This window comes from Mauremys mutica, chromosome 16 (genome assembly GCF_020497125.1).
Source record: "Mauremys mutica isolate MM-2020 ecotype Southern chromosome 16, ASM2049712v1, whole genome shotgun sequence".
In the NCBI taxonomy this organism is placed as follows: Eukaryota; Metazoa; Chordata; order Testudines; family Geoemydidae; genus Mauremys; species Mauremys mutica.
Window position 1 is genome coordinate 15832753 of NC_059087.1, and position 23568 is coordinate 15856320.

Below are 23568 nucleotides of genomic sequence, written 5' to 3' on the forward strand. Positions count from 1 at the left end.
AAACTTGGGTGCTTTTCTTTGAGTGATGTGATATTTTTTTCCCCTTTCTTTCTATTAAACAAATGAATCTCTGGGCAGCTGGAGGGGGAGAAACTTTGTCCAAAGATTGCTCATTTGCTACCCTACCAATTTCCTCATTTGGCTTTAAGGATGATGGTTTGGGCCCTGATTCTCCAAATGACTGGTGTAGTCAGAGCTTTGTTCAAGTCAATGGGACTCTGCAGGAGCCTAGAGATTCACCTGCGTGGAAATGTGTGTGGGATTCAAGCCTTAATGTTGATTTGGCAGCAGTTTTAGCAGTTTTTCCCTCCCAGTAGCAAACTTCACTGTTTGATATCCAAGAGTGCACATTTTTCTAATAAGCATTTAGCTAAAACACATTAAAGTCCCTTATGCCCATCTTGGGATTTGACAGTAATTGCTTAATAATTATGTTAAAGGTACTTAAAAAATCCTTTGTATTGAAATTTTTTTTAAGTTGATATATTTGCCCTCATTATGGTAATAAGTCTTGAGGCCAGAAACCTCCTGAAGATCTGAAGTTCACTAAAAGACATTCTTTATTTTGTCAGATTGAGCTGTTTTTTTTTCCCATCCACCTGATATTCATGTACACTTCAGAACAAGACTTGAGACTTTGTCTGTGGTTTTGCATCATAGCGCACATAGTGTTTTGCATTATAGCGCACATAGACCACTGCTTAAACACTCAGATATGACTCTTATTTCGTTGTTTTCTTCTGTTGAAACTTGTCCAGATGGGTAATGTTGCAAGCAGAGTTGTTCCCTCTGATACTTTGCATGAGTAGCCAGCCCATAATATAACTGTAATCCAAATTAGTGCAATTGTCATTGTATAAAATAATCCTTGAAAATTTTTCTGCATTACTTAAAGGAGACTTGTAAAGGTCTTTACAAAGATGAGCATTTCCCCTTTTTTTTTTTTGCTGTTTTACTATTATGAAGAAGGCCCAAAAGGTTTGGGTTTTTTTGTTTGTTTGTTCTGGAGTTTTGCTGGCAGACCTCTAGCAGGTCTCAATGGTCATTGTGAGCAATAACACTTGATTGAAGAAGTTTAGTCAGTTTTTTGAATCTTTAACAATGGTTTCCTTGTTTCAAAATATTTCTTTGTCATTTAACATAGGTAAATAATAAATCAAACATGTTTTTTTAACAGTTTGACTAAAATTCCCTTCCCCTCCTAATTGCTCAACTTTCATTCTCTTGACTTTGGTGATGCACTTTACTGTTTCTCTGATCATCATAGAGTCTTCTAACCTAGACAGGATCTGTATTTCTAATATAACAAGACAAGGAGAAAATACTTATTTAAATATTCTAACCTCCTTTTTTAAAACAAATTTTTAATAAAGGAGCAAAGAAGGAAACGAGTCCAATGTTTTTCCTCCCCTCTGTAGGGGACCTTCAAAACAGCATTTCTTGCAGTTTGCGCAGTGTTGTTTGACTTTAGGGTGACCAGACAGCAAATGTGAAAAATCGGGACGAGGGTGACACCCCAAAATCGTGACTGTCCCTATAAAATCAGACATCTGGTCACCCTAGTTGACTTATCCATCTACACTGTAAGAGTATGTCTGATGGGGAGAAGCAATATATTTCTTGACTGAGAAATCACTTAGTGCCACCTCAAAAGTGATTTTTCCTTAGGGTGACCCGATAGCAAGTGTGAGAAATCGGGACAGGGGGTGGGGGTAATAGGAGCCTATATAGCAAAAAGCCCCAAATATCAGGACTATCCCTATAAAATTGGGACATCTGGTCACCCTATTTCTGCTAGTAGTGCCTAGTAGACACTTCCTACTGTCAATCTCTCTGGATATTTAACTATCTCTTTACTTTCTCTTCTTGTGTAAATAAATGACTGGAGGCCTTTCTGCTGAGCCGTTTTTGCTTAAAATGATAAATGATGAGAAGAGAAGGATGGGATTTGTTTCTAGATAGTTAATTTTCCACCATGAAATAGAGACCATGGTATGTTTGGAAAAATCTGGGCTGAGTAACTAAATTCATCCACAAGATGGCAGTAAAGATTTATAGTACCAAAGGTTGGCATAGACAACAACAAAAAAGACCCAGTGTTCTTTGGGCATCTTTATACATATGGTATTAGTTGCTGAGGTTCGTGGATGGCAGAAATCTGAACTCCTTTAGTTCTATGAATCATTTAAAAAATGCTCATATTGCAACAGAGCTGAAATTACTCATTTCACTGTAATTTGACTTGATTTTAAAACACTGATAGCGACTGTATGAAGTGGTACATCTCAAAAAGAATGAGTGAAGATCGATATAATTAGATATTTAGTCAGTAGCTGGTGGTGCTGTGCACTGATGTGTTTCCAAATTTAAGTCCTCAGATAAGTTTTTTTGAAGTTTGTTTCCACTTCAAAATGATTCCATCTAGCTTGGCTTTTAACTCCATGTAAGCGCATGTACATGTCCTTTCCCCCATTAACTTTCTTAGGATTGCCATGTGTCTGGTTTTCAACCGGAACACCCGGTTGAAAAGGGACCTTCCCCTGTCCGGTGAAAAAGAGCGTGTGAGTGGGGGGGGGAAGAGCGAGTGATGGAAGGAGAGGGGATAAAGTAAGCGGGGTGGGGCCTCAGAGAAGGTGCAGGCCAAGGGTGTTCGGTTTTGTGTGACTGGAAAGTTGGCAACCTGAAATAGTTGAGGTAAACATCACTGGAAAAATAGATACTTCCTTCTTTCCTTCCTTCTGTTAGTAATCCGCAGGTAGCAGCTTGAGAGTATGATGTTGAAAACTTATAGACCTTTAATAAAAATAAATAAATAAAAAGTCATTCTAGCAATTCATTTTCTAATTCAAATAAGAATAAAATAACTGACTAGAGTCACTAATAACCAGAATCATTTCCCATCTGCAACCTTTGGTATTTTAAACTTTCAGCATCTGAGAGGAGGAGGAGGAAGGAGAGAGAGGCCAGCATGAGGTCCCTGGTTGTACAGAAAATGGGTTCTTCCACCCCATAAACAGTTTAAAAGAGAGTCCTTTCTATCAATGTTAATCCCAACACTATGGCCTGGTCTACACTACGAGTTTAGGTCAAATTTAGCAGCGTTAAATCGACTTAACCTTGCACCAGTCCACACAACGAAGCCATTTACTTCGACATAAAGAGCTCTTAAAATCAATTTCTGTCCTCCTCCCCGACGAGGGGAGTAGCGCTGAAATCGACATTGCCGGTTCGAATTAGGTTTAGTGTGGACGCAATTCGACAGTATTGGCCTCCGGGAACTATCCCACAGTGCACCATTGTGACTGCTCTGGACAGCAATCTGAATTCGGATTCACTGGCCAGGTAGACAGGAAAAGCCCCGCAAACTTTTGAATTTCATTTCCTGTTTGCCCAGTGTGGAGAGCTCATCAGCACAAGTGACCATGCAGAGCTCATCAGCACAGGTAACCATGCAGTTCAAGAATCGAAAAAGAGCTCCAGCATGGACCGTATGGGAGGTACTGGATCAGATCGCTGTATGGGGAGACGATTCCATGCTAGCAGAACTACGTTCCAAAAGACGAAATGCCAAAACATTTGAAAAAACCTCCCAAGGGCATGACGGAGAGAGGCCACAATAGGGACTCACTACAGTGCCGCGTGAAAGTTAAGGAACTCAGACAAGCGTACCAGAAAGCCAAAGAAGCAAACGGACGCTCCGGGGCAGAGCCGCAGACATGCCGCTTCTACACTGAGCTGCATGCAATTCTAGGGGGGACCGCCACCACTACCCCACCCTTGACCATGGATTCCGAGGAGGGGGTACTCTTAGCTATGCCTGAGGATTTTGCAGACGGAGAAGATGAGGAGGAGGAGGAGGAGGAGGACGAGCTTGCAGAGAGCACACAGCACTCCATTCTCCCCAACAGCCAGGAGCTTTTTCTCAGCCTGACTGAAATAGCCTCCCAAGGCGGTATCCCGGACCATGAAGCCGGAGAAGGGACCTCTGGTGAGTGTACCTTTGTAAATATAAAACATGGTTTAAAAGCAAGCGTTTTTTAATGATTAATTTGCCCTGAGGACTTGTGATGCATTCGTGGCCAGTACAGCTACTGGAAAAGTCTGTTAACGTGTCTGGGGATGGAGTGGAAATCCTCCAGGGACATCTCCATGAAGCTCTCCTGGAGGTACTCCAAAAGCCTTTGCAAAAGGTTTCTGGGCAGGGCAGCCTTATTCGGTCCTCCATGGTAGGACGCCGTGCTAGTAGCAAGTAATCTGGTATCATTGCATGACAAAGCCTGGCAGCGTATGGTCCCGGTGTTTGCTGGCATTCAAACAACATCTGTTCTTTGTCTCGCTGTGTTATCCTCAGGAGAGTGATATCGTTCATGGTAACCTGGTTGAAATATGGGAATTTAATTAAGGGGACATTCAGAGGTGGCCGTTCCTACTGGGCTGTTTGCCTGTGGCTGAAAAGAAATCCTCCCCGCAGTTAGCCAGGCGGTGGGGGCGGGGGGGTATTGGCACTGAGCTGTTTGGGTTTGGCTAGCAGGGATCTTCCCTGATACCAGCCATGTGGTGGGGGTAGGGGTAAAGCTATCATCCCAGAGAATTGGATTTGGAGGTGGGGGGGGTTAGTTTGGTTTCTGCTGCTGCACATTAACACGAAAACCGCAGCATTCAACGGGCTTTGCTTGGTATGGGAAACGAGGGCGCTGCTTTTATGAGAAGCCGAAAGACAATGGCTTACCATGGCCGCATGCAAGCCGAATTCCATTGCCCGGCCCTGCGTCTGTGATCTCTAACACCAAAGCCACAGGCATTCAATATTAAGATGCAAAACTGTGAAAGAATATACCCATTGTTCTATAAAATGTATCTTTTTAAATATTTCTCTCCCTTTTTTCCCTCCTGCAGCTGCAAATTTTTCAAGCCTCCCTCCTCCGTCCCGAGGACTATCTCTGATAAGGCGGTGAAAAAAACACACGCAAGATTAAATGTTCTCTGAGATCATGCAGTCGACCCACAATGAAAGAGCTCATCTGAATGAGTGGAAGGACACAGTATCACAGTACAAGAAAGCGTCCAATGAACGTGAGGACAGGAGGGATGCTCGAGATGACAGGTGGCGGCAGGAAGATCAGAGGGGGCAGGATGCAACGCTGGGGCTACTGCGGGATCAAATGGACATGCTCTGGTGTCTGGTGGAGCTTCAGGAATGGCAGCAGGATCACAGAGTGCCGCTGCAGCTCCTGTTTAACTGCCCTCTCTCCTCCCCAAGTTCCATAGCCTCCTCACCCAGACGCCCAAGAACACAGCGTGGGGAAGGCTCCGTGCACCCTGCCACTCCACCCCAGTGGACAGCCCATGCAACAGAAGGCTGTCATTCAACAAGTTTTGAAGTGTCCTTTTCCTTCCCTCCTTCCACACCCCACCTGGGCTACCTTGTCAGTTCTCTCCCTATTTTTATAATCAATTAATAAAGAATACATGGTTTTTAAATTATAGTGACTTTATTTCCTTTGCAAGCAAGCTGTGATCGAAGGGGGGGAGGGTGGGTGGCTTACAGGGAATGAGTCAATCAAGGGGGTGGGGTTCCATCTATCTAGGGATATGGGTTCCATCTATTGCCTCATCACAGTTAGGGAATCCCATTGCATCAAAGACATCTACTATGACCTGTACATGTCCCAGAGTCACTACCTTTGGTAGCAGCAGCTCAGTGATTGCTTTGGCTACTTGCATCATAGCAGCCCCCAAAGTAGATTTGCCCACTCCAAATTGATTCCCGACTGACTGGTAGCTGTGTGGCATTGCATGCTTCCAGAGGGCTATCGCCACTTGCTTCACAACTGTGAGGGCTGCTCTCATCTTGGTATTCTGGTGCTTCAGGGCAGGGGAAAGCAAGTCACAAAGTTCTATAAAAGTGCCCTTACGCATGCAAACGTTTTGCAGCCACTGGATATCGTCCCAAACCTGCAGCACTATGCGGTCCCACCAGTCTGTGCTTGTTTCCTGGGCCCAGAATCAGCGTTCCACGGCATGAACCTGCCGCATTAACACCATGATCTCCAAAGCGCCGGGGCCCGTGGTTTGAGAGAATTCTGTGTCCATGTCCTCATCACTCTCGTCGCTGAGCTGCCATCGCCTCCTCTTCGCTTGGTTTTCCAGGTTCTGGTTCAGCATAAACTGCACGATAATGCGCAAGGTGTTTACAATGTTCATGACTGCTGTGTTGAGCTGAGCGGTGGTATGACGTCTGCACTGAAAAAAGGCGCAAAACGATTGTCTGTCGTTGCTCTGATGGACAGAGGGGCGACTGACGACATGGCTTACAGGGAATTAAAATCCACAAAGGTGGATCAAGGAAAAACACAAACAACTGTCACACAGAATGGCCCCCTCAAGGATTGAACTCAGAAGCCTGGGTTTAGCAGGCTGTTGATTTCACAGAGGGAGAGGGGAGCAAATGAATACAAAACAAATCTGGTCTATTTCTTGTTTTGATCCACTCCATCTATCTTTTACATCTTAGGCTGGCAGCAGACGGTGTCATCTCCTGGGTGCTCGGCAGAAAATGGGAAATGACCTGGCTGAGTCACTCCCATCTCTGTATGATGACGATGGCTTTCAGTCCTAATGCACCATCTGCTGCCAAAAGGAAATGAGCTGCTGCTGTGTAGCAATGCAGTCCCCTGTCTGCCAGCACCCAGGAGACTTACGATGACAGTCAGCTGTGCGGGCTCCATGCTTGCCGTGGTATGGTGTCTGCACAGGTAACCCAGGAAAAAAGGCACAAAACGATTGTCTGCCGTTGGTTTCACAGAGGGAGGGAGAGAGAGCGGGGCCTGACGATATGTACCCAGAACCACCCGCAACAATGTTTTTTGCCCCATCAGGCATTGGGATCTCAACCCAGAATTCCAGTGGGTGGGGGAGACTGCGGGAACTATGGGATAGCTATGGGATATCTACCCACAGTGCAACACTCCGGAAGTTGACGCTAGCCTCGATACTATGGACGCACACTGCCAAATTAATGTGCTTAGTGTGGCCGCATGCACTCGACTTTATACAATCTGTTGCCAGAAATCGAATTCTGTAAAATCGGAGTAATCCCGTAGTGTAGACATATCCTTAGCACTTTCAGATAGATGCGTGAGATGTTCTACTTCTGTCCATTTCTGTCTTCTGTTTATCTTAGCTGAGCTCATTCGGTAGGGAGCAATTCTCTAATTATTTCGAGCCATTCTCCAAACGTAAGGGATCATTGTCTGTCTATTAGCCACATGTTTCCTTACCAGGAGCTGCAAACTAGAAACGAAGTCCTCAGCAACTCTGCAGAACAGCCCTGCATGGCAGATTTTTCCCATTCGGTTATCTGGCTTCTCTTAATCTTGGCTACATTTTTTTTGGGTACCAACGATTTTCTGTGCTAATATCTCTCCCCCCACCTTCTTCTCTCCCAATCAACCCCCATGATAATTAATGAAAGCATTTGGGCTAAATAACTATCTTTCTTTTTGCAGCACTAATGGAACAGTAATTAATAAACTGAAAGTGGTTAAGAAGCAGACATGCCCTTTGCAGACTGGGGATGTGATCTATGTTGTTTACAGGAAGAATGAGCCAGAAAACAGTAAGCAGATATCTTTTTTTTTTTTTTAAATGGCATTTGCTAGTCATAAGGGATACAAGGGAATATCAGATGGTGAGAATAGAGCTACTCAGTGAATGCTAGAGCAAGTCACTTAATATTAAAACGAAACTTTTTCATGATTCTGGGGGCCTTCTCCAGTCATCATCATCATCCTCTCTTATTTGTATTATGGTAGAGCCTATAGCCCTCGGTTGAAATTGGGGCCTCATTTTGCAAGATACTCTATAAACACATAGTAGGAAATAGCCCCTGCCCTACGAAACTTACAGTCTAATTAGACAAGATAGATGAAGGCTTGGAGGAGAAATGGAGGCATAGAGAGGTGGCGAGACAAGCTAAAGGTCATGCAGTATGTCATTAGCAGAGCCAGAAATATAAGCCCGCCTCCTGGGCCCATCCTAGTGCCATGAAATTAGTATTTAGCATTTGTTACTTCAGTAGAAAATGTTCAGTTTTCTGAAGTTTCCTTTACAATAGATTAATGGTATAGGTATTTTAAATACTACATTCTAGCTATTATGTCCAAAACAGGAATGTAAATTTATAGTGGGCAGATTGGGAGTGTAACAAGTTATTACACTGTCATATGCTCAGGAATTATTAGAAGAGATAAATGCTACTGTGATGGGTGTGGTATTAAAAGCCCAGATAGAACTTAAGCCCCAGATGAATTTGGTGCCTCAGACTTGTCTAAAGTGTAAGAAAGTCTAAATGTCTTAGAATTTGTTTGCAGCTATGCCACAACAGGAAAATGTATAAGCTGTTTGTCCACAGTTTATTTTAGATGCATATAACTGTTGGAACCTGAATCCCTTTTGTAACCTCACCATCAGTTTTTTGAATCTGGATTTATCAGTTTGTGATGTCAGTTTTGCAGGAAAGCAGTGACACATGTGCACACACTCTAAATCTATATCTTTATATCCACTATCTCTTTTGTTGATCCTCTTTTGAGGATTTCACTGTCGCAGTCCATACTAGTTGAGGAATTCATTTACTCCGTTGTTCCAAGATAGATTGAGATGTTCTGAGGTATTAATTTTCTTTTAGTTAAAATGTATTTGAACAGAGCTGCTTAGTGCCTTAGTACCTATCATTCAGTTAATGTTCTGAGTCCTGGTGTTTTTAATCCCCTGTGCCTTGAAGGACTGAGAGGGAGCTTAGCTTTGGCACGTATAGTTGTCTTATTTAAGCAATTCTGAAGCAGTCTAAAAGCATCCTGCATAGTTCTTTGCTAGTAAGATTGATCACAGTGCAAATTTACAGGGTGTTGGAAGGACCTAAATGGTTGAGGATAAAAAGCAGGGGGACACAATGGGATCTCTGGGGTTCTGTCAGGAAGCTGGAGGGTTCCCATAGGCTGGGGAAGAAAAGAATTTGCTCTGATTTGCTTTGTAAGTAGGTTTTGGGTTAGCCAGTGAATAGCATTTGGGTAGTGGCTTAAACTGTTGTATGGAATTTGATTGTTAACTTTAAACTTTTTACAATAAACTCTAAGGAAAATTTATATAAAAAATTGAACTTATGAACAGTTAGAGCTCACCTCTCAGCCTTCTGCAGAGAACATCCAGTACAGTTGTATTAGTAAGAGTAGTCACAGCTTATCTTGATACACACCAGAATTTATAGTTAGTGTTTAAGCCTCAATTTCTATGGTTGGCACAAGCTAAATTTCACACACAGCCATTCTGCTTGGTCTGAGAAGAATAGATCTATCTGTTCTGTTCCTAATTACCTCCTAAGTAGCAGTATTAACATTGGCTATAACAGCAATCTCCTGTTTGCCCTCTCCATTGTAGAAAACGTATGAGAAGCAGCCACCTGTGAGTAGGGGTTGATGAGAGTAAGAGGGAGAGAAATAAAACCACTTTTAAAATTATAATAAAATTTCTGCCATTTTCTCTTCTTTCAGATGTTGCTTATCTCTACAAATCCTTCAATGCAAAACAAGATGTAACTCAAGAACCAGTAGGTAAGTAAAACTATTAGTTCAAGACTAAAGAAAAGGAGATGAGTGGTTGTGACTAATTGTAGCCATTTTAAGAGAGCTTGATTCCTTCAAATCCTGTTAATTGACTCTGATGAAGCCATGACCTTTTGAGGTTGCCTATCAGAGAGATATTCTTTCCACTCCCGTTTCTGTTACAGAAGCTAATGTAGAAAATACGTGCCATCTGACCAAAGATACCTCACATATAGGAAGAAGTGATGATGGAACCCAAATTACCTCATCACCGCCAGCCACTCAGTCTTGCTATGAGGAACCACAGCCATCTACTTCTACATCTAACCTCTTTAATGCTTCTTCTACCTCTCTTATCGAGCGGGCATCTGCTGAGCAGGATAATCCTTCAACATCTGGTAAGGTGTTGTGTGCAGTGTTTGTAAGTTTGGTGCCTCAGGAATTATGACTTTTCTGTTGAATCCTAAGAAACGAATCTCTTACAGTGGAGGATAAAATGATGATGATCAAAATCCCTGCAAAAGTTCAAGTCAAAGCACCTGATTGGTAGTTAATTTAATAATTTGTTCCATAAGAAAATAATTAGGCTTAGTCCTAGTGGCTCGGAGAGGAAATTGTGAGAATTGTGTGTATTTAAGGACACAGACAATGCATTTCAATCATTAAGTGTTTTAATTTTGCAGCCTTCACCATCTTGGAACTTAGGTGCAGCTGTTGGGGATTTTTTTCCCTCACCAAGCTGGAGTGTAAACTTACTGAAACTATACAGATCACATCACAAAGCTAACCATAACTGAATATTTGCACGCATGGAGTCGCTCTCTGAGGAACCATTCTAATCCTCACTGTTGCTGCTGCCATTCACCAGTCCACTTTCTCCCATTCAGAGATTTTTAAGGTTAGAAGGGACCACACTGATCATTTAATCTGACAAATAGAACAAAAGTCAATTATTTAGAAGATGTAAATGATGTTCCCAGAAGTGATCCCTAGTTCCTCTGGGGATCCTTTCCAGCTACCCACCTGCCACCCAGTTTAACCAAGTGAAAATCTACTCATGCTGTCATTCCAATTTACATGATCACTGCAGGCTGCCTCCTGACCTTCAGTGTATCCTCAATCTTCCGTGCACCTATACTGCACTCTGTCTCATGACCTCGCTCCATCCCCAAATTGCTAAACGCTTCAAATACTGCAGCATTTTATTACAAATCTGGCCCTGCCTGCTCATACTGGCTCCTTCCTAAGAATTGTTCAAAATGTGCCTTAGCCTTGATGTACTCTGCATATTATTTGTGCTCCCCACAGACTCTTCAACCACTTCTGTGGTAGGCTGCATATGTAGAAGGAGGTGGGGGGGCTGTGTGTGTGTGTGTGTGCGTGCATGTGAGAGAGAGAGAGAGAATAAAATCACTCCAAGACCAAATCTTTATTACTAAGTACTGGCCTGAAGCATATTTTTATGAATGAATTATAAGCACTTCCATTTAGATGGGGAGCGTTTACAGATTCTGTACCAGTTTCTTTACACATCCTCCAAATAATCAGGTAATTTGGGAAAACTAGGTCAGATGATATACCATATAATCGTGCAAACAATGCCAGTACACTTGTTGTTTGACATGGCCTTTTCTCATTCAGATGATATTTGAATTGGGATGGGCATGTGTCATGGGAAATATAGTTTTTCTTCAGTGTTCCCTCTTTGTACATATCTGTTAATAATCTCTGCTTTCATTTTACAGGATCACAGTTCTCTATTTTCATTCCTGTGCCTGCTTTCCCCACTCTAGAACCTAGGTATCCTGGAGCATCACATGAAGAACAAGGACAGCTGTATGCAAATAGTGAAACTTCTACTATCACTTCAAATATCATTGATAAAGAGAGAAATGAAAGTTCTACATCAGAGCCTCAACGGGAAAAGGAGGAGGACTTGGAGCCTGCAAAGAAGAAAATAAAAGGAGGCTAGTATATTATAGTATAATGTGACATACGATGTAGTCTTCTATTTAATCTTTTGTTAAAATGATTTGAAAGAAGACTGACACTCTGTAATGTAATCAGAAGCTTCTAATTACTTACATGGGTGGCTCGTTAATTTTTCACAGAATTCCATTTGGATTAACTGAAACACAGGGATCTGAAATGACTTACCAGGGCTCAGTAGGCAGTTCAGTGGTTCAGTCTAGATTAGGATCCAAGACTCTAACTATATCTTATGAAAGTTTAAGAGCATTATTACTTTTTTCTCTGTGAAATGAGTCCAAAATGCACCCCCATAACCTAGAAGGGCTTTAAAGGATTTGTTTAAATGGTATATAAAACCTTGTTCAGAACACAATAGGTATTGCAATCTGGTTTTTAAAAACCTATGCCCTCAGGCTTCTATTACATGAGGGCAAATATGTTTACTTTTCACAAAGTATGCCTTAAAGGGACCAAATATTGCTGATTTTAGACCTGCTCCAGGCTTCCTGCTATTCTGTTGCTGGCTCAGTGAAAATAATGGCCGTGACTGTAAGACTGTGCAGAGATCAGTCTGCAAAGCAAGGACATCAGCTTTGTGACAACACTAGTGATGGAAGCAGATACGAATCATAATGCTTAGCTTTTTGGCTTAATTAACATTAACTAGGAAGGCTCTGACATCCATGGTCAATTTCATGTATTGTTATAACACTGAGATATGTCTTCTCTGCAGATGAGAATACTAGTCCATATCTTCAGATGACAGCTCCAAATCAATGTATAATTAAAGCTGGATCTGAAGGTGCAAAAACAACAAATGTTAAACCAGACAAAATGGAAGAAACACTCACTTGCATTATCTGCCAGGAATTGCTGCATGACTGTGTCAGGTACCTATAGTTAAAAAGAAGCTTCTGTAATTACATGGGAGTTAATACAGAGAATGCAATAACTGCTGTTTGGGGTAGTGGGGGTTTGTTTGTCTTTTGTAAACTATTATTTTCTCTTGAGGGTTGGTAAGATTTTCTCCTTTTATGCAGTGTATATACCAGGGTTTCAACATGTACACTTCCCCCACCGTACAGTATTGAACAATTAGCTAGCTGCTTTAGGCTGGGACTTTCAAAGAAGCTTAAATGGTAGGAGTGTTCACCATCCTACAAAGCCTTGGGCATAGACCACAGTCAGAGGCATGATACAGGATTTAATGGACCATTGAGTCAATCTGGTATAGCAAATCTCATGATGAATTCTAGTTCACTTGGCCAGTGGACGGTGAAACAAGGCTCTGACTCTTCTTTAATCAACATTACCATTTTCTCCCACTAGACTGAAGTGAAGTGGAATGTATCAGGTAGCTTAGCCAGAAAAGCAGATCAAACTGAACATGAGATGCCAGTTGAAGTGTATGATTTTAATGGATGCTTTCCCATCGTCATATGGGAAAGGTGAGCATCTTTGCCTCAAGTATATATTTGGAAAAGACTCAAAATTATAGGGGATTATAAGTAATTGAACTATTTTATTAAAATTAATTTAAAAAATGAAGCAATGTCCTTCTTCAGTAATCAAAGGTGCTAGATTAATAGCACAGCAGTCTGGGAAGTGTGGATGAAGAGAGTAGAGTGATTCCAGCTCCAGTCTATATTAAATCCTTGGTCTCTGACAAGACCTACAATAATATGATGCTAATTGTGAATGTGGGTTACTTTATATTGTAGACATGCTTTCTACAATCTACTAAATCCTGAGATTATCCACTAATTTCCAATAAACTGCTAAACATCCATCATCTGATTGGTAACGGAAATGTGATCACCAGTTCAACTCTCCTGTGTAGTCCTGGCCCCTTGTGAAACAGATCTTCACTGTAGAAAAACTAGTGGAAAAACAGACTTCCATTTCTTGATTATCTAAACAGATATCAAAGGACCATGCTTTTTAAATACTTCTGTATTTAAAGCTTATGTAAAAGGCCTGTTTTGAGTCTTGGGATTTCTCATTGTCCCTGTGATGTTAAACCTGTTTGTGTTTCCAGCTTGCAGCCCTGCATGCACACCTTCTGTGCTGCCTGCTACTCAGGGTGGATGGAACGGTCTTCTCTCTGTCCAACTTGCCGTTGTCCAGTTGAACGTATCTGTAAGAACCATATACTGAATAACTTGGTTGAAGCCTATCTAATCCAGCATCCAGGCAAGTTGGAAGTGTATTTAATATACTTACATCTACAGCATGTTTCAGATATTAAGTGTGAAAAAGGTGTATAAACAGAGAAAAAGATCTTTATCCATAAAACCCTTCTGTGCCTATCTTACTATTTTGCCTGTTGCTCTCACGTTGCCATAAGAGAAAAAGAACCAACAGCCAGTTAGTATGTCAGAATAAAGTGTAATCCTCAAATACCTGAGAACTGAAAGCAATTTATTACAGGAACCTTTTTATAATACTAGACCTGAAGGCACTTAACAAATGTTAAGGGTGTTGTGAAGCTAAATTCATTATGAGAGGGAGGGAGGTATTGTCAGAGAGGCACTGAGAGATGAGGCTTCCTGAAGTTAGATATTTTTGAAAAAACAAGATTTGAATTTAATTGTCTAACTTTAAGCACCCACTCCTGAAAATTATATCCTAACTGACTTACCCAAGGTCAGACACTGCTATTGGCAGAGCTGGAACTAGAATTATGAATTCCGGGCTTCAGTCTTGTGCTTGTGACTTTATAAAATGTCAGATACATGAGCATTACATAGCTACAAATACTGTAGTCACATATTCATAAATACTGGGTACATTGTTTAAAAACTTGCAAGGTGATGGAGATGATTTTGCTCTGGAGTAGTTGATTTGATGATTTACAGCTATCTCTTTCTTCACGTTCATATTTGTGTTTCTTTTGCAGATAAGTGTCGTAATGAAGAGGATGTACGTAGTATGGATGCCAGAAACAAAATCACTCAAGACATGCTGCAGCCTAAGGTGCGAAGGTCATTTTCAGATGAAGAAGGAAGTTCTGAGGATCTGCTGGAACTGTCGGATGTAGATAGTGAATCCTCAGATATCAGGTATGTGCATTGGCTTAGCTTTGTTTGGGTCTGAGTGTTGGCAGTCTCAAACTAGGCTAGAGCACTGTGTTGTTAGCTGCAGCCATTTGCAAAACTGGGGTTTAATCTTTATTGCATCCCTCATTTTTGAAGCCCTGTCAGTATGTTTTCATGATCATTGTCAGGGTTCGGTTTTGATTTAATTTTGTTTTCAAGTTCAGTTTTAGAACCTCTATAATAATCTCAAAACCGATAGATAAAGTGCTATTTATAAAGGAAACAGGGAGCTGATCCAGGTCTTGGCACAAGCTAAAGTAGCCCAAGATCCCCAGTGTACAGCTCCAGCCGTGCTGCCTTCTGCCCCTGGCATTCCCTCTCCACCAGAGGTCCAGTAGTGGGTGATGTTGAGCAGCAAGCGCTTTCCTGAAGGATTGCCAGATACGAGGAGGATTCCCAGCTGGTTGGCTAAGCCAAGTTTCTGGTGCCAAGGGGATGGAGTGGAACAGAATGGTGGATCTGGCCCTAAATCACAACATACTGTTGTAACTTTTTGTCCTCCTTTTCCCCCCCATCCTACGCCTTCTTGGATTGGAAGCCAAGGCAAGCATTGTATCATTTGTAGATCTTGGAAAGCTTCCAGCTCACTTGTGGGCTCAGTGTAAATAACAACAATCTAGGGCTACTTGCACTCACTTCTGGAACTAAAAAACTTTAAATGCTTCTGAAATAATTGTCTTTTTATTTTACCCTTTCTACTTTGAAAGGAACTAGGAGTTCAGTACTTAGCTTCATGTGATTTGTGTTGCTGAACTCGTAAGCTTCCATATCCAGATTTTATCTACTGGGCTTAGTCTAACACTTTATAAAACCAGAAACAAATAGCTAGTTGAATCCACTCTGGAAACTATACATATAAAATCCAGTAACCTGATTGTGCCTTTCAGTCAGCCTTATATAGTGTGCAGACAGTGCCCAGGATATCGGCGACACTCCATTCCGCCACTTCCTTGCCCAGGCCAAGAGGGGGAAGCAGGAGGATTACAAGCGTTGGGAGATGCACCATCGACGTCTGCCAACTTTCCTGCAAGTCAGTGTGATGAAAAGCTTGTTGTTAACATGGTACTGGGACACTAAGAAACACATGTCACTTATGAGGAAAGAACACTTTCTTGAGGTGTTGTGAAAGTCAGCATCTTCCCTAGAGTCTTGAGATGTGAAGATGACTTTCCTGGGTTACTGGGGGATAAGTCAAGCCTTTCCTATTTATTTAACAAATACTATGTGCTCTATATTTAAATAGCTATACATTATAGTTGAGTGGAACCATTTTCTGTCACCTTTGTGGGAGTATAGAATAATCTATGTCTTTGTGAATTTCAGCAAAAGGCAAACCCCTACTACAAAATCAGATTTACAACACTCCATTTTGGAGTTATCAGTGGCGTAGTTTCAAAAGCTTACAGGATTTGTAGTTCTTACAGGGTGAGTGTAGATGATTCTACTCAGGGTAGTAAGTAATCCACTAACTACTAGGGTTTAGTTGGATTTCCCAGGGAGGGGAATAAGTTGTAGAACATCAACTGATGAGGGTCATCTGAAATAATTGTTCTCCATTCTTCATCTTGTGGGTTGACAGTCTTGATTTTGCTGCTGGTGGATAAAATTGAAGGTTCATCAAAATCAAAGTGGTATCAAAAGGTTGTCAAGCTTTTTCTCCTGCTGTTTCAAAGCTGATTGAAAAAATCATTCATTGGCTTTGACTCTAGACTCTAGAGTCTGCATGTATATGTGTGATGAGAGAGAGATGTACTCAAATGTACAAGCAGAAAACTAGAGAGAGAACTTAACAGCTGTATTGTCCAAAATACACTGTTTAGGAGAAATTGGTTCTTTTATTTTCTTAAGCTATTTCCCTGTATTAATAAAAGTCTTGTAGTTTAATACTGTAAAAAGGTATATTGTTTAGAAGCCTTAACACCAATTTCCCTATTTTTCTGTATAGCCTTCTAAAAACTTCAGCGATATTGCTTAAGTATCAAGTTCCTCTGCTCTTTGGATGCTGATGTGTGTGTCTAACACTCATTGGTACTGTGGTTCCATATTATTTAATTCTTTGGGGTTTCATTTCTTTCAATCTAGCTGTCCAGGAGTATGTTTGTCCTTCTCAAGGAAGTCATGTAATATGCACGTGCTGTTTTCAACCAATGCCAGACCGAAGAGCAGAGCGTGAACAGAATCCCAATATTGCCCCTCAGCAATGTGAGTAAACTTTATTATCCTAAAAACAAATTTAATTCTTATTGCTAATCCTAGGTCTATTTGAAAGACATTCTAACTATATCAGATCATGTGCTGTTACAAGAGAGGGTCTTCCTGCTTCTGTGGGGTTTAATTAAGGGAGGGAGGTTGTTCTCCTATATCTCTACTCTAAGCACAATTAATGCAAATTGTTTTGAAATACATTAGCATTTTTCAACAATAGTGTGGATGGAAAGACTTGTGTATCTTCGTTGTTATAGTGATACAGCAAAATGCATTAGCTGACTGATTTTTTTTTTTTGTATTGTAACATTTCTCATATAGCCCCCATTTATGTCAGGTTAGTTGTACAGCAGAGCAGTGTTTTGTGTAAAGCCCTATGAGCTTTGGTTTGTTACGCGGCTTTGTAAGACCAATATACCCAGACAGTGGTGACTGCCTTGGGTTGATCGTGGCTTTTCTTTGTGTTCACAGGCACAGTTTGTCTACAGCCATTCTGTCACTTGTACTGGGGCTGCACTCGGATGGCATGTTTTGGCTGCTTGGCACCATTCTGTGGTATGGCAGGAGAATCGCTGTTTCAGCTATAGTCACTTTGCAAACAATAGTGTCTCGGTTACTTGGATTTTACCAAGCTTAATTTTCTAATATAAATGTAATGTTGTAGTTCAGATTAGGCTTTAGCTCAGTCACAGTCATGGCACAGAAAAAGAGAGGGGATCTATGTTGTCATGTTCCAAATACATGTAACTCTTTAAATGTATAATCCTTAGCTTTGACATGCTTTAACACTTTAATATCACATCAAGCTAGCAAATTACTTTTGCGACTATAAATAGCACCTTGGATATTAAAGAGAATCTTGCAACATTTCAGACTAAGGAGAAAAACATACAAATCAACATAAGAACATAGAGAGCCAGATCTTAAAATGGTAGAGAAGACACCCACTTCAAAAACTTTTAGACTATACCTTTAAAATGGGTAGTAGAAGTCACAATTAATGGGTTATTGTATTGTTAATTGGTACTGAGCAACAGTGGCTCCTGTGGACTGTAATGAGTAGTGAGCTGCTTAGTACCTAATCTTGGATCAGTTCCTAAAGTTGGGATGTTACATGATATGCTTCAATATGTGTTTGCATAAACTCATATACTGTGTTCATAAAAGTCCATCTTTGTTACAGAATAAGAAAAACTTATTTAGAAATTTCAAAACAAAGATAATTTCTCCTCTTCTTAACAGAAATAAATCTTGGTGACAAGTGTTTAGATGGAATCCTAAACAACAACCATTATGAGTCGGATATTCTAAAGGTATGTTTAAAAATAATTATATGTTGGATATGAGCAAGAGAACATGTAACACTGAGACTGTGACATACCAGGTGTTTAAAGCAAGAAATCCAGAAGGAGACACTCTTCTCCTTTATCCATCCCATTGTGTGTAGGTCCAGCAGCAATTGAGTGATGTTTGTTCATTCACTGTCTGGAGATGCAGGTAGTGTCGAGGCACAACTAACATTATCTTTAACTCAAATTCCATGAGTTATATTTTGTCTTGCATTTAATCACTTCATCCTCACCCCCAAACTCAGTGTCACTTTAACACCATTAGCCTAATCGATTAACTCTCACTCAGGCAAATATTCTTTTCAAAGACAAAGTGAGTTTAGAAGAGTGAATAAAGACATCGGGAATGTGTTCAGTCTTTCATGTTGGTACATCTCTTTGAGAAGAGTGCAGGAGAAGACACAATGGTCAGTAACTGCTCTGAGCTGTTAATGAGTCAGGCTTCTACTGTGTATAATAATACCTTGCTCTGATGTAGTGTGATAGTTTCCCCATCTGTGAAATGGGAATACTAAGATGAAGTGGCTTTCTCAAAGTCACCCAGCAGGCCAGCGGCATGAAATAATATACATGCTTAGATTGTGTATAAATACATATTTAAGGATTTAGATATAGAGTGTTCACCCAGTAGAGTGTAATTACTATATAGTGTGTGTTTATGTATACGTACCTATACACACACACAGACATAGGGATTTTATATTGTGGTCTGTCAAGCCTAAAGTGCACTCAGTTCCTGGATGATGAATTGTAATGTATTTTGGCTCAGTGTGTCACTGTGGGATCTGCTCTGCACCAGCACTAAACTGATGTTACTAAACATCCTTTCTGTAAGGGTGGGGGAAAGGTGTTCACTAGCAATGTTGCATGTGGTAATCTTTATAATAGGGCTGTGTCCTGGCTGGCAGTTTTAGGTGTGCCACCAGTGGGTCTCTGAAAGGCAAACTAAATAGTTCTTCAGCTTTCAGCAGAGCCGACCAAGTGTAAAACTTACCTCACTGAGCAAATGGCCAGCTGGAAGTATTGTATTTATTTCTGGGTCATCTTTTAGCCATTTCAGTTTCTGTGCAAGAGGAAGTGTAGAGATTTGAACTAGAATTCCCTCCAAGCTCTCCTGAGCACTACCCTCCCCCTGCTCTTTCTCCCCAAAATAAGCTGAAAAATCACTTTTCCATAATCATGGAGATTCATTTCTCCAACTTGCACTTCTGGTGCAGGTGTGGCAATGATTAAACACCAGAGAAATCACGCTGAAATTAAATGACTAAAAGACACCTTCTGGAATTCAGATGCACCTAGCAAACAGGTGTTACAGCTTTATACATATCAATGATGACTTGCTAAGAAAACCGGTTCCCAAGGTCTATAAAAAGTGTAATGTCCAAAAGATTAATAATGGAAAAAAATCTGCAAAGAAAATTAGGCTTATTACATTTTTTCCTCCATTCGAGTTAATTTTAACTTCAAGTATATGCCAAATATTATGTACCTTAGCATGATCCATGTTGTCTTTAGTTAAGGACACTGAGTAAAATCCTGGCCCCATTGAAGTCAATGGAAGTTTTGCCATTGACTCTAATGGACCAGGACCTCGCCTAGCATGATTAGGCTTCAATCCTGTGAAGTCTTACACACACGCTTACTTGCAGTGGGACTACTTGAATGCTTAAAGCTAAATACCTACATTAGTATTTGTGGGAGAAGGGTCATGGTGAACAAAGAGTATTGACTTTAAGTATCGGTGATCTGACAATGGTAATATTGGTAGTCAGGTTAAAGAAATATCAATAATTTGGTTTAAAAATATAAAATGAAATGCATTTTGAAAACCTATTTAGACTTACATTTTTGTTACATTGATATCTCTTAGCCTCTTCTAAATACACATTTTTAAATTCCATGTTTCAGGATTACCTGGCATCCAGGGGTTTTACATGGAAAAACATGTTAAATGAAAGTCTCTTAGCTCTTCAAAGGGAAGTTTTTATGCTGTCAGGTAAGTCTCTTCGTTCTTATGTTTATTTTGAGTGGCATGCATTTCAATAAGTAATAGTGGATTGTGCTAAACCTATCCTGCTTTCCTAAGCTGTCTGTGTACATGCTCAGAGCGGTCACTGCATTTTTTTTGAGACGTTAGATTAAATGAGACTTAAGTTAATGCTGTGTACAAACTGGCTTGTTCTCCAGATTACAGAATTACTGGGAACACAGTGCTTTGTTATTGTTGTGGCCTCCGCAGCTTCCGAGAGCTCGCCTACCAGTATAGGCAGAATATTCCTGCTGCTGAATTGCCAGGTGAGGAATGGGGAAAAATTAATTTGGTCCGTGACTGTGCAGGCCTGGGAACTCAGGGTATGTCTACGCTACCCGCCGGATTGGCTGGTAGTGATTGATCTATCAGGGATCGATTTATCGCATCTAGTGTAGACACGGATAAATCGATCCCCGATCGCTCTGCCGTCGTCTCCGGAACTCCACCATGGCGAGAGGTGGAAGTGGAGTCGATGGGGGAGAGGCGGCCATCAATCCTGCGCCGTGAGGAAGCGAAGTAAGTGATTCTAAGTCAATCTAAGATACGTCGACTTCAGCTACGCTATTCTCGTAGCTGAAGTTGCGTATTTTAGATCGATTTTCCCCTCCCCCCCATTGTAGACCAGGCCTCAGAGTCAAACCTCTTTCAGTTAAATGGATCCTCCCATGCAGGTCCTTACACCTAGGTGTAGTCCTGTTGCAGGCAGTCGGTGGTTCCCTTTGCAAGAGTGAGGTCTTACATTGGTTGCCTTACTCATGAGCTGTTGTAAAGCTTGTGTGTTACCAGTTCAAAGAGCGGCTAGTGCCAAAACCTTCATAGGGGATTCTTTGCCTCCAATATGGCTTGTTATTTTTTAAAATTTTAAATATTTTTGAGGACAAAAGTGCATACTAAAACCCTTCAGAAGTAAAGCATAATATATAAGAACAACTAGCTGTTGACTTTAATTTAGCTATCTTAAATTCTTTGCACATTTAAATGCAAATCAGGTGCTGATATTTTCTGAATGATATCTGACTATATTGGCTCCATGTCGTTAGTTGGTTACAAGAATTCATCCCAACGTGCATTCTAAAACTGCTGAGCAGTATAGAGCTTCATTAGAAGATAGTAAGGGCAATTGTATCTCCTTCAATTCCAATGTGTCCACAGTCCGTTGGGGGCAGATGAGCCCTTCCATTAATCTACTTTTAACTCAGTTATGCACTGCAACTCTTTTTTTTCCAAACAGTCCTTGTTGTTAGCAACAGCTTCTCCACTCAATTACCTGCTAAGTATGCTGCTGCGAGTTTCAACACAGCATGGGGCAGACGGGCCAGCCTAGTATGTTTTAATTTTTATAAGTAACATTTTATCTGCTTAGGGAGGCATGTTTGACTACTCAGCTTTACATTCATTATAGCTGCGCCAAAACTACAGAAACAAAAATAATCACGACATATTTTTCTCAAATTCTGTTTTGAAGTATATCTAAACTGTAACTGGTGCATGATGTCTTATGTATTTAAGGCCCGATCCTGTTTCCACTGAAGTCAGTGGCAAAACTCCAAGTGGCTTCAGTGGTGCAGGATCAAGCCATTATGCAGAGGGCTGGTTCATGTTTGCCCCCAGTGCATGATGGGTTTTTCTATGCTTCAATATGTATTTTGTAAAAATGACAGGAAACTGATATTACTTAAAGCAGTTTCTTGCAAGAGGTCTTTTCTGTCCCCAGCAACACCTAAGCAAAGCCATTTACTGCAGTGGATCCTAATGTATTTCAGCTACATTGACTTTTGTCATCTGCTACACCTTTATTCATTACTTTATGCAATAAATGTGATATTATGGTGGTTTATTTTATAGTGACTGTCACATCACGTCCTGATTGTTACTGGGGGCGCAATTGCCGGACTCAGGTTAAAGCACACCATGCTATGTGAGTTGGTGGTTTTTTTTTGTTTTTGTTTTTAAGCTTGAACTTAAAACTGTCAAAAAATCAGGCATAAGGAAACAGGTCACACAAGCACCTGTGATCTGAAATAGCCAAGTTTGGCACACTTTTGATCCTGACTCCCCAAGCCTAGTCATCACTTCCCACTGAATCAGACTTTCTAAGTTCTTTGTGCCTGGGCTCTCCTCAGATGCACTGCATAAACCCTGTTCTGGTCCCTATTTTGAAGTGCCATGGGATTCCAAGGATACTGGGATGCATCTGAGGACAAGTTTACTCTTGTTGAAAGTGGTTATCTGACATCTCCCTGTTCGAAACCGGTTGAGAACCTGTAGCTTTAGGAGTCTGATGTGGCCTGCCATTCCTTGTCGCCAGTGTGGTTCCAAGAGTTTCTTTCCCTGGATTTGTTCAGCTTGGGCTCCTGGTGAAAATAAAGAATTAAGCTTGAAGAAAGGAGGAAGATCCTTCGCTTTTCAAGTGTATATCAATTCTAGGGAGTATAGACTCCAAATCCACGTGTGAAAGACAGACCTATGCAGCTGCCAGTGGGCAGGGGCGGCTCTAGGTATTTTGCCGCCCCAAGCACGGCAGGCAGGCTGCTTTTGGCGGCTTGCCTGCGGGAGGTCCCCGGTCCCGCAGATTCGGCGGTAGCCTGCGGGAGGTCCGCCGAAGCCGCGGGACCAGCGGACCCTCCGCAGGCACGCCACCAAAGGCAACCGGCAGAGTGCCCCCTGTGACTTGCCGCCCCAGGCACGCGCTTGGTGTGCTGGTGCCTGGAGCCGCCCCTGCCAATGGGTGATTTGCATAAGACTGCATGTGTGATATATTTTAAAAGAAGGGTTTGATTCCTTTAAATCCTAGTCAGCTGGGTGGGAATTTCTTGGTTATATCTTCTTTTTGTTAGAAAAAGAGACTCCAGTTAGTTAGTGGAGGACAGTCTCAGGCTTCTCAAGGTACGTGATCATGCATGAGAACTAACTAGAAGTTCTATCTATAGAATTAAAAAGATCTTTTTTCCCCCACAAAGGGCTGGATTCAGACCTAGCGTAAACCCGTCTAGCTCCACTATATTCAGAGGAGTTGCATTCACTCCAAGCTCCTGCTCTATCTACCTAATTCTCTGAGAAGACTATGCAGTTATCATAATTTTCCTTTAATTCAGACTACTTCTCTGAAAATCATCCATCTGTGCAGCTTATACAGCCAGATCATTAGAAAGATATTAAAAATATTCATCCGCCAATGTCTTCCAAGGGTAAAGATTTTTCAGAATAAACCCACAAACTAATTTTCTTTCTCTTTCTCATAGATTTAGTTTAGGTGCTTTGATGTACATCTGCGAGAGTTATCTGTAGCACTGGGCTGCATTGTTGTTGCT

The 23568-nt window shown here is 41.3% G+C and overlaps 1 protein-coding gene across 4 annotated transcripts in view; it reads left to right on the forward strand.

The window, feature by feature from the left end:
- CHFR (checkpoint with forkhead and ring finger domains) overlaps positions 1-23568 on the forward strand; it is a 35981-nt gene that overhangs the window by 8594 nt on the left and 3819 nt on the right. For 2 of the 4 annotated variants that reach the window (XM_044989416.1, XM_044989418.1), the window contains exons 4-17: positions 7509-7618; positions 9552-9611; positions 9788-10000; positions 11348-11569; positions 12307-12463; positions 13612-13766; positions 14473-14635; positions 15559-15701; positions 16754-16873; positions 17348-17431; positions 18119-18189; positions 20134-20221; positions 20413-20520; positions 22103-22175. In XM_044989416.1, coding sequence (XP_044845351.1) covers positions 7509-7618; positions 9552-9611; positions 9788-10000; positions 11348-11569; positions 12307-12463; positions 13612-13766; positions 14473-14635; positions 15559-15701; positions 16754-16873; positions 17348-17431; positions 18119-18189; positions 20134-20221; positions 20413-20520; positions 22103-22175 — 1767 coding nt within the window. The remainder of the gene's footprint in view (positions 1-7508; positions 7619-9551; positions 9612-9787; positions 10001-11347; positions 11570-12306; positions 12464-13611; positions 13767-14472; positions 14636-15558; positions 15702-16753; positions 16874-17347; positions 17432-18118; positions 18190-20133; positions 20222-20412; positions 20521-22102; positions 22176-23568) is intronic. The other 2 variants (XM_044989419.1, XM_044989420.1) reach the window with 2 other exon arrangements.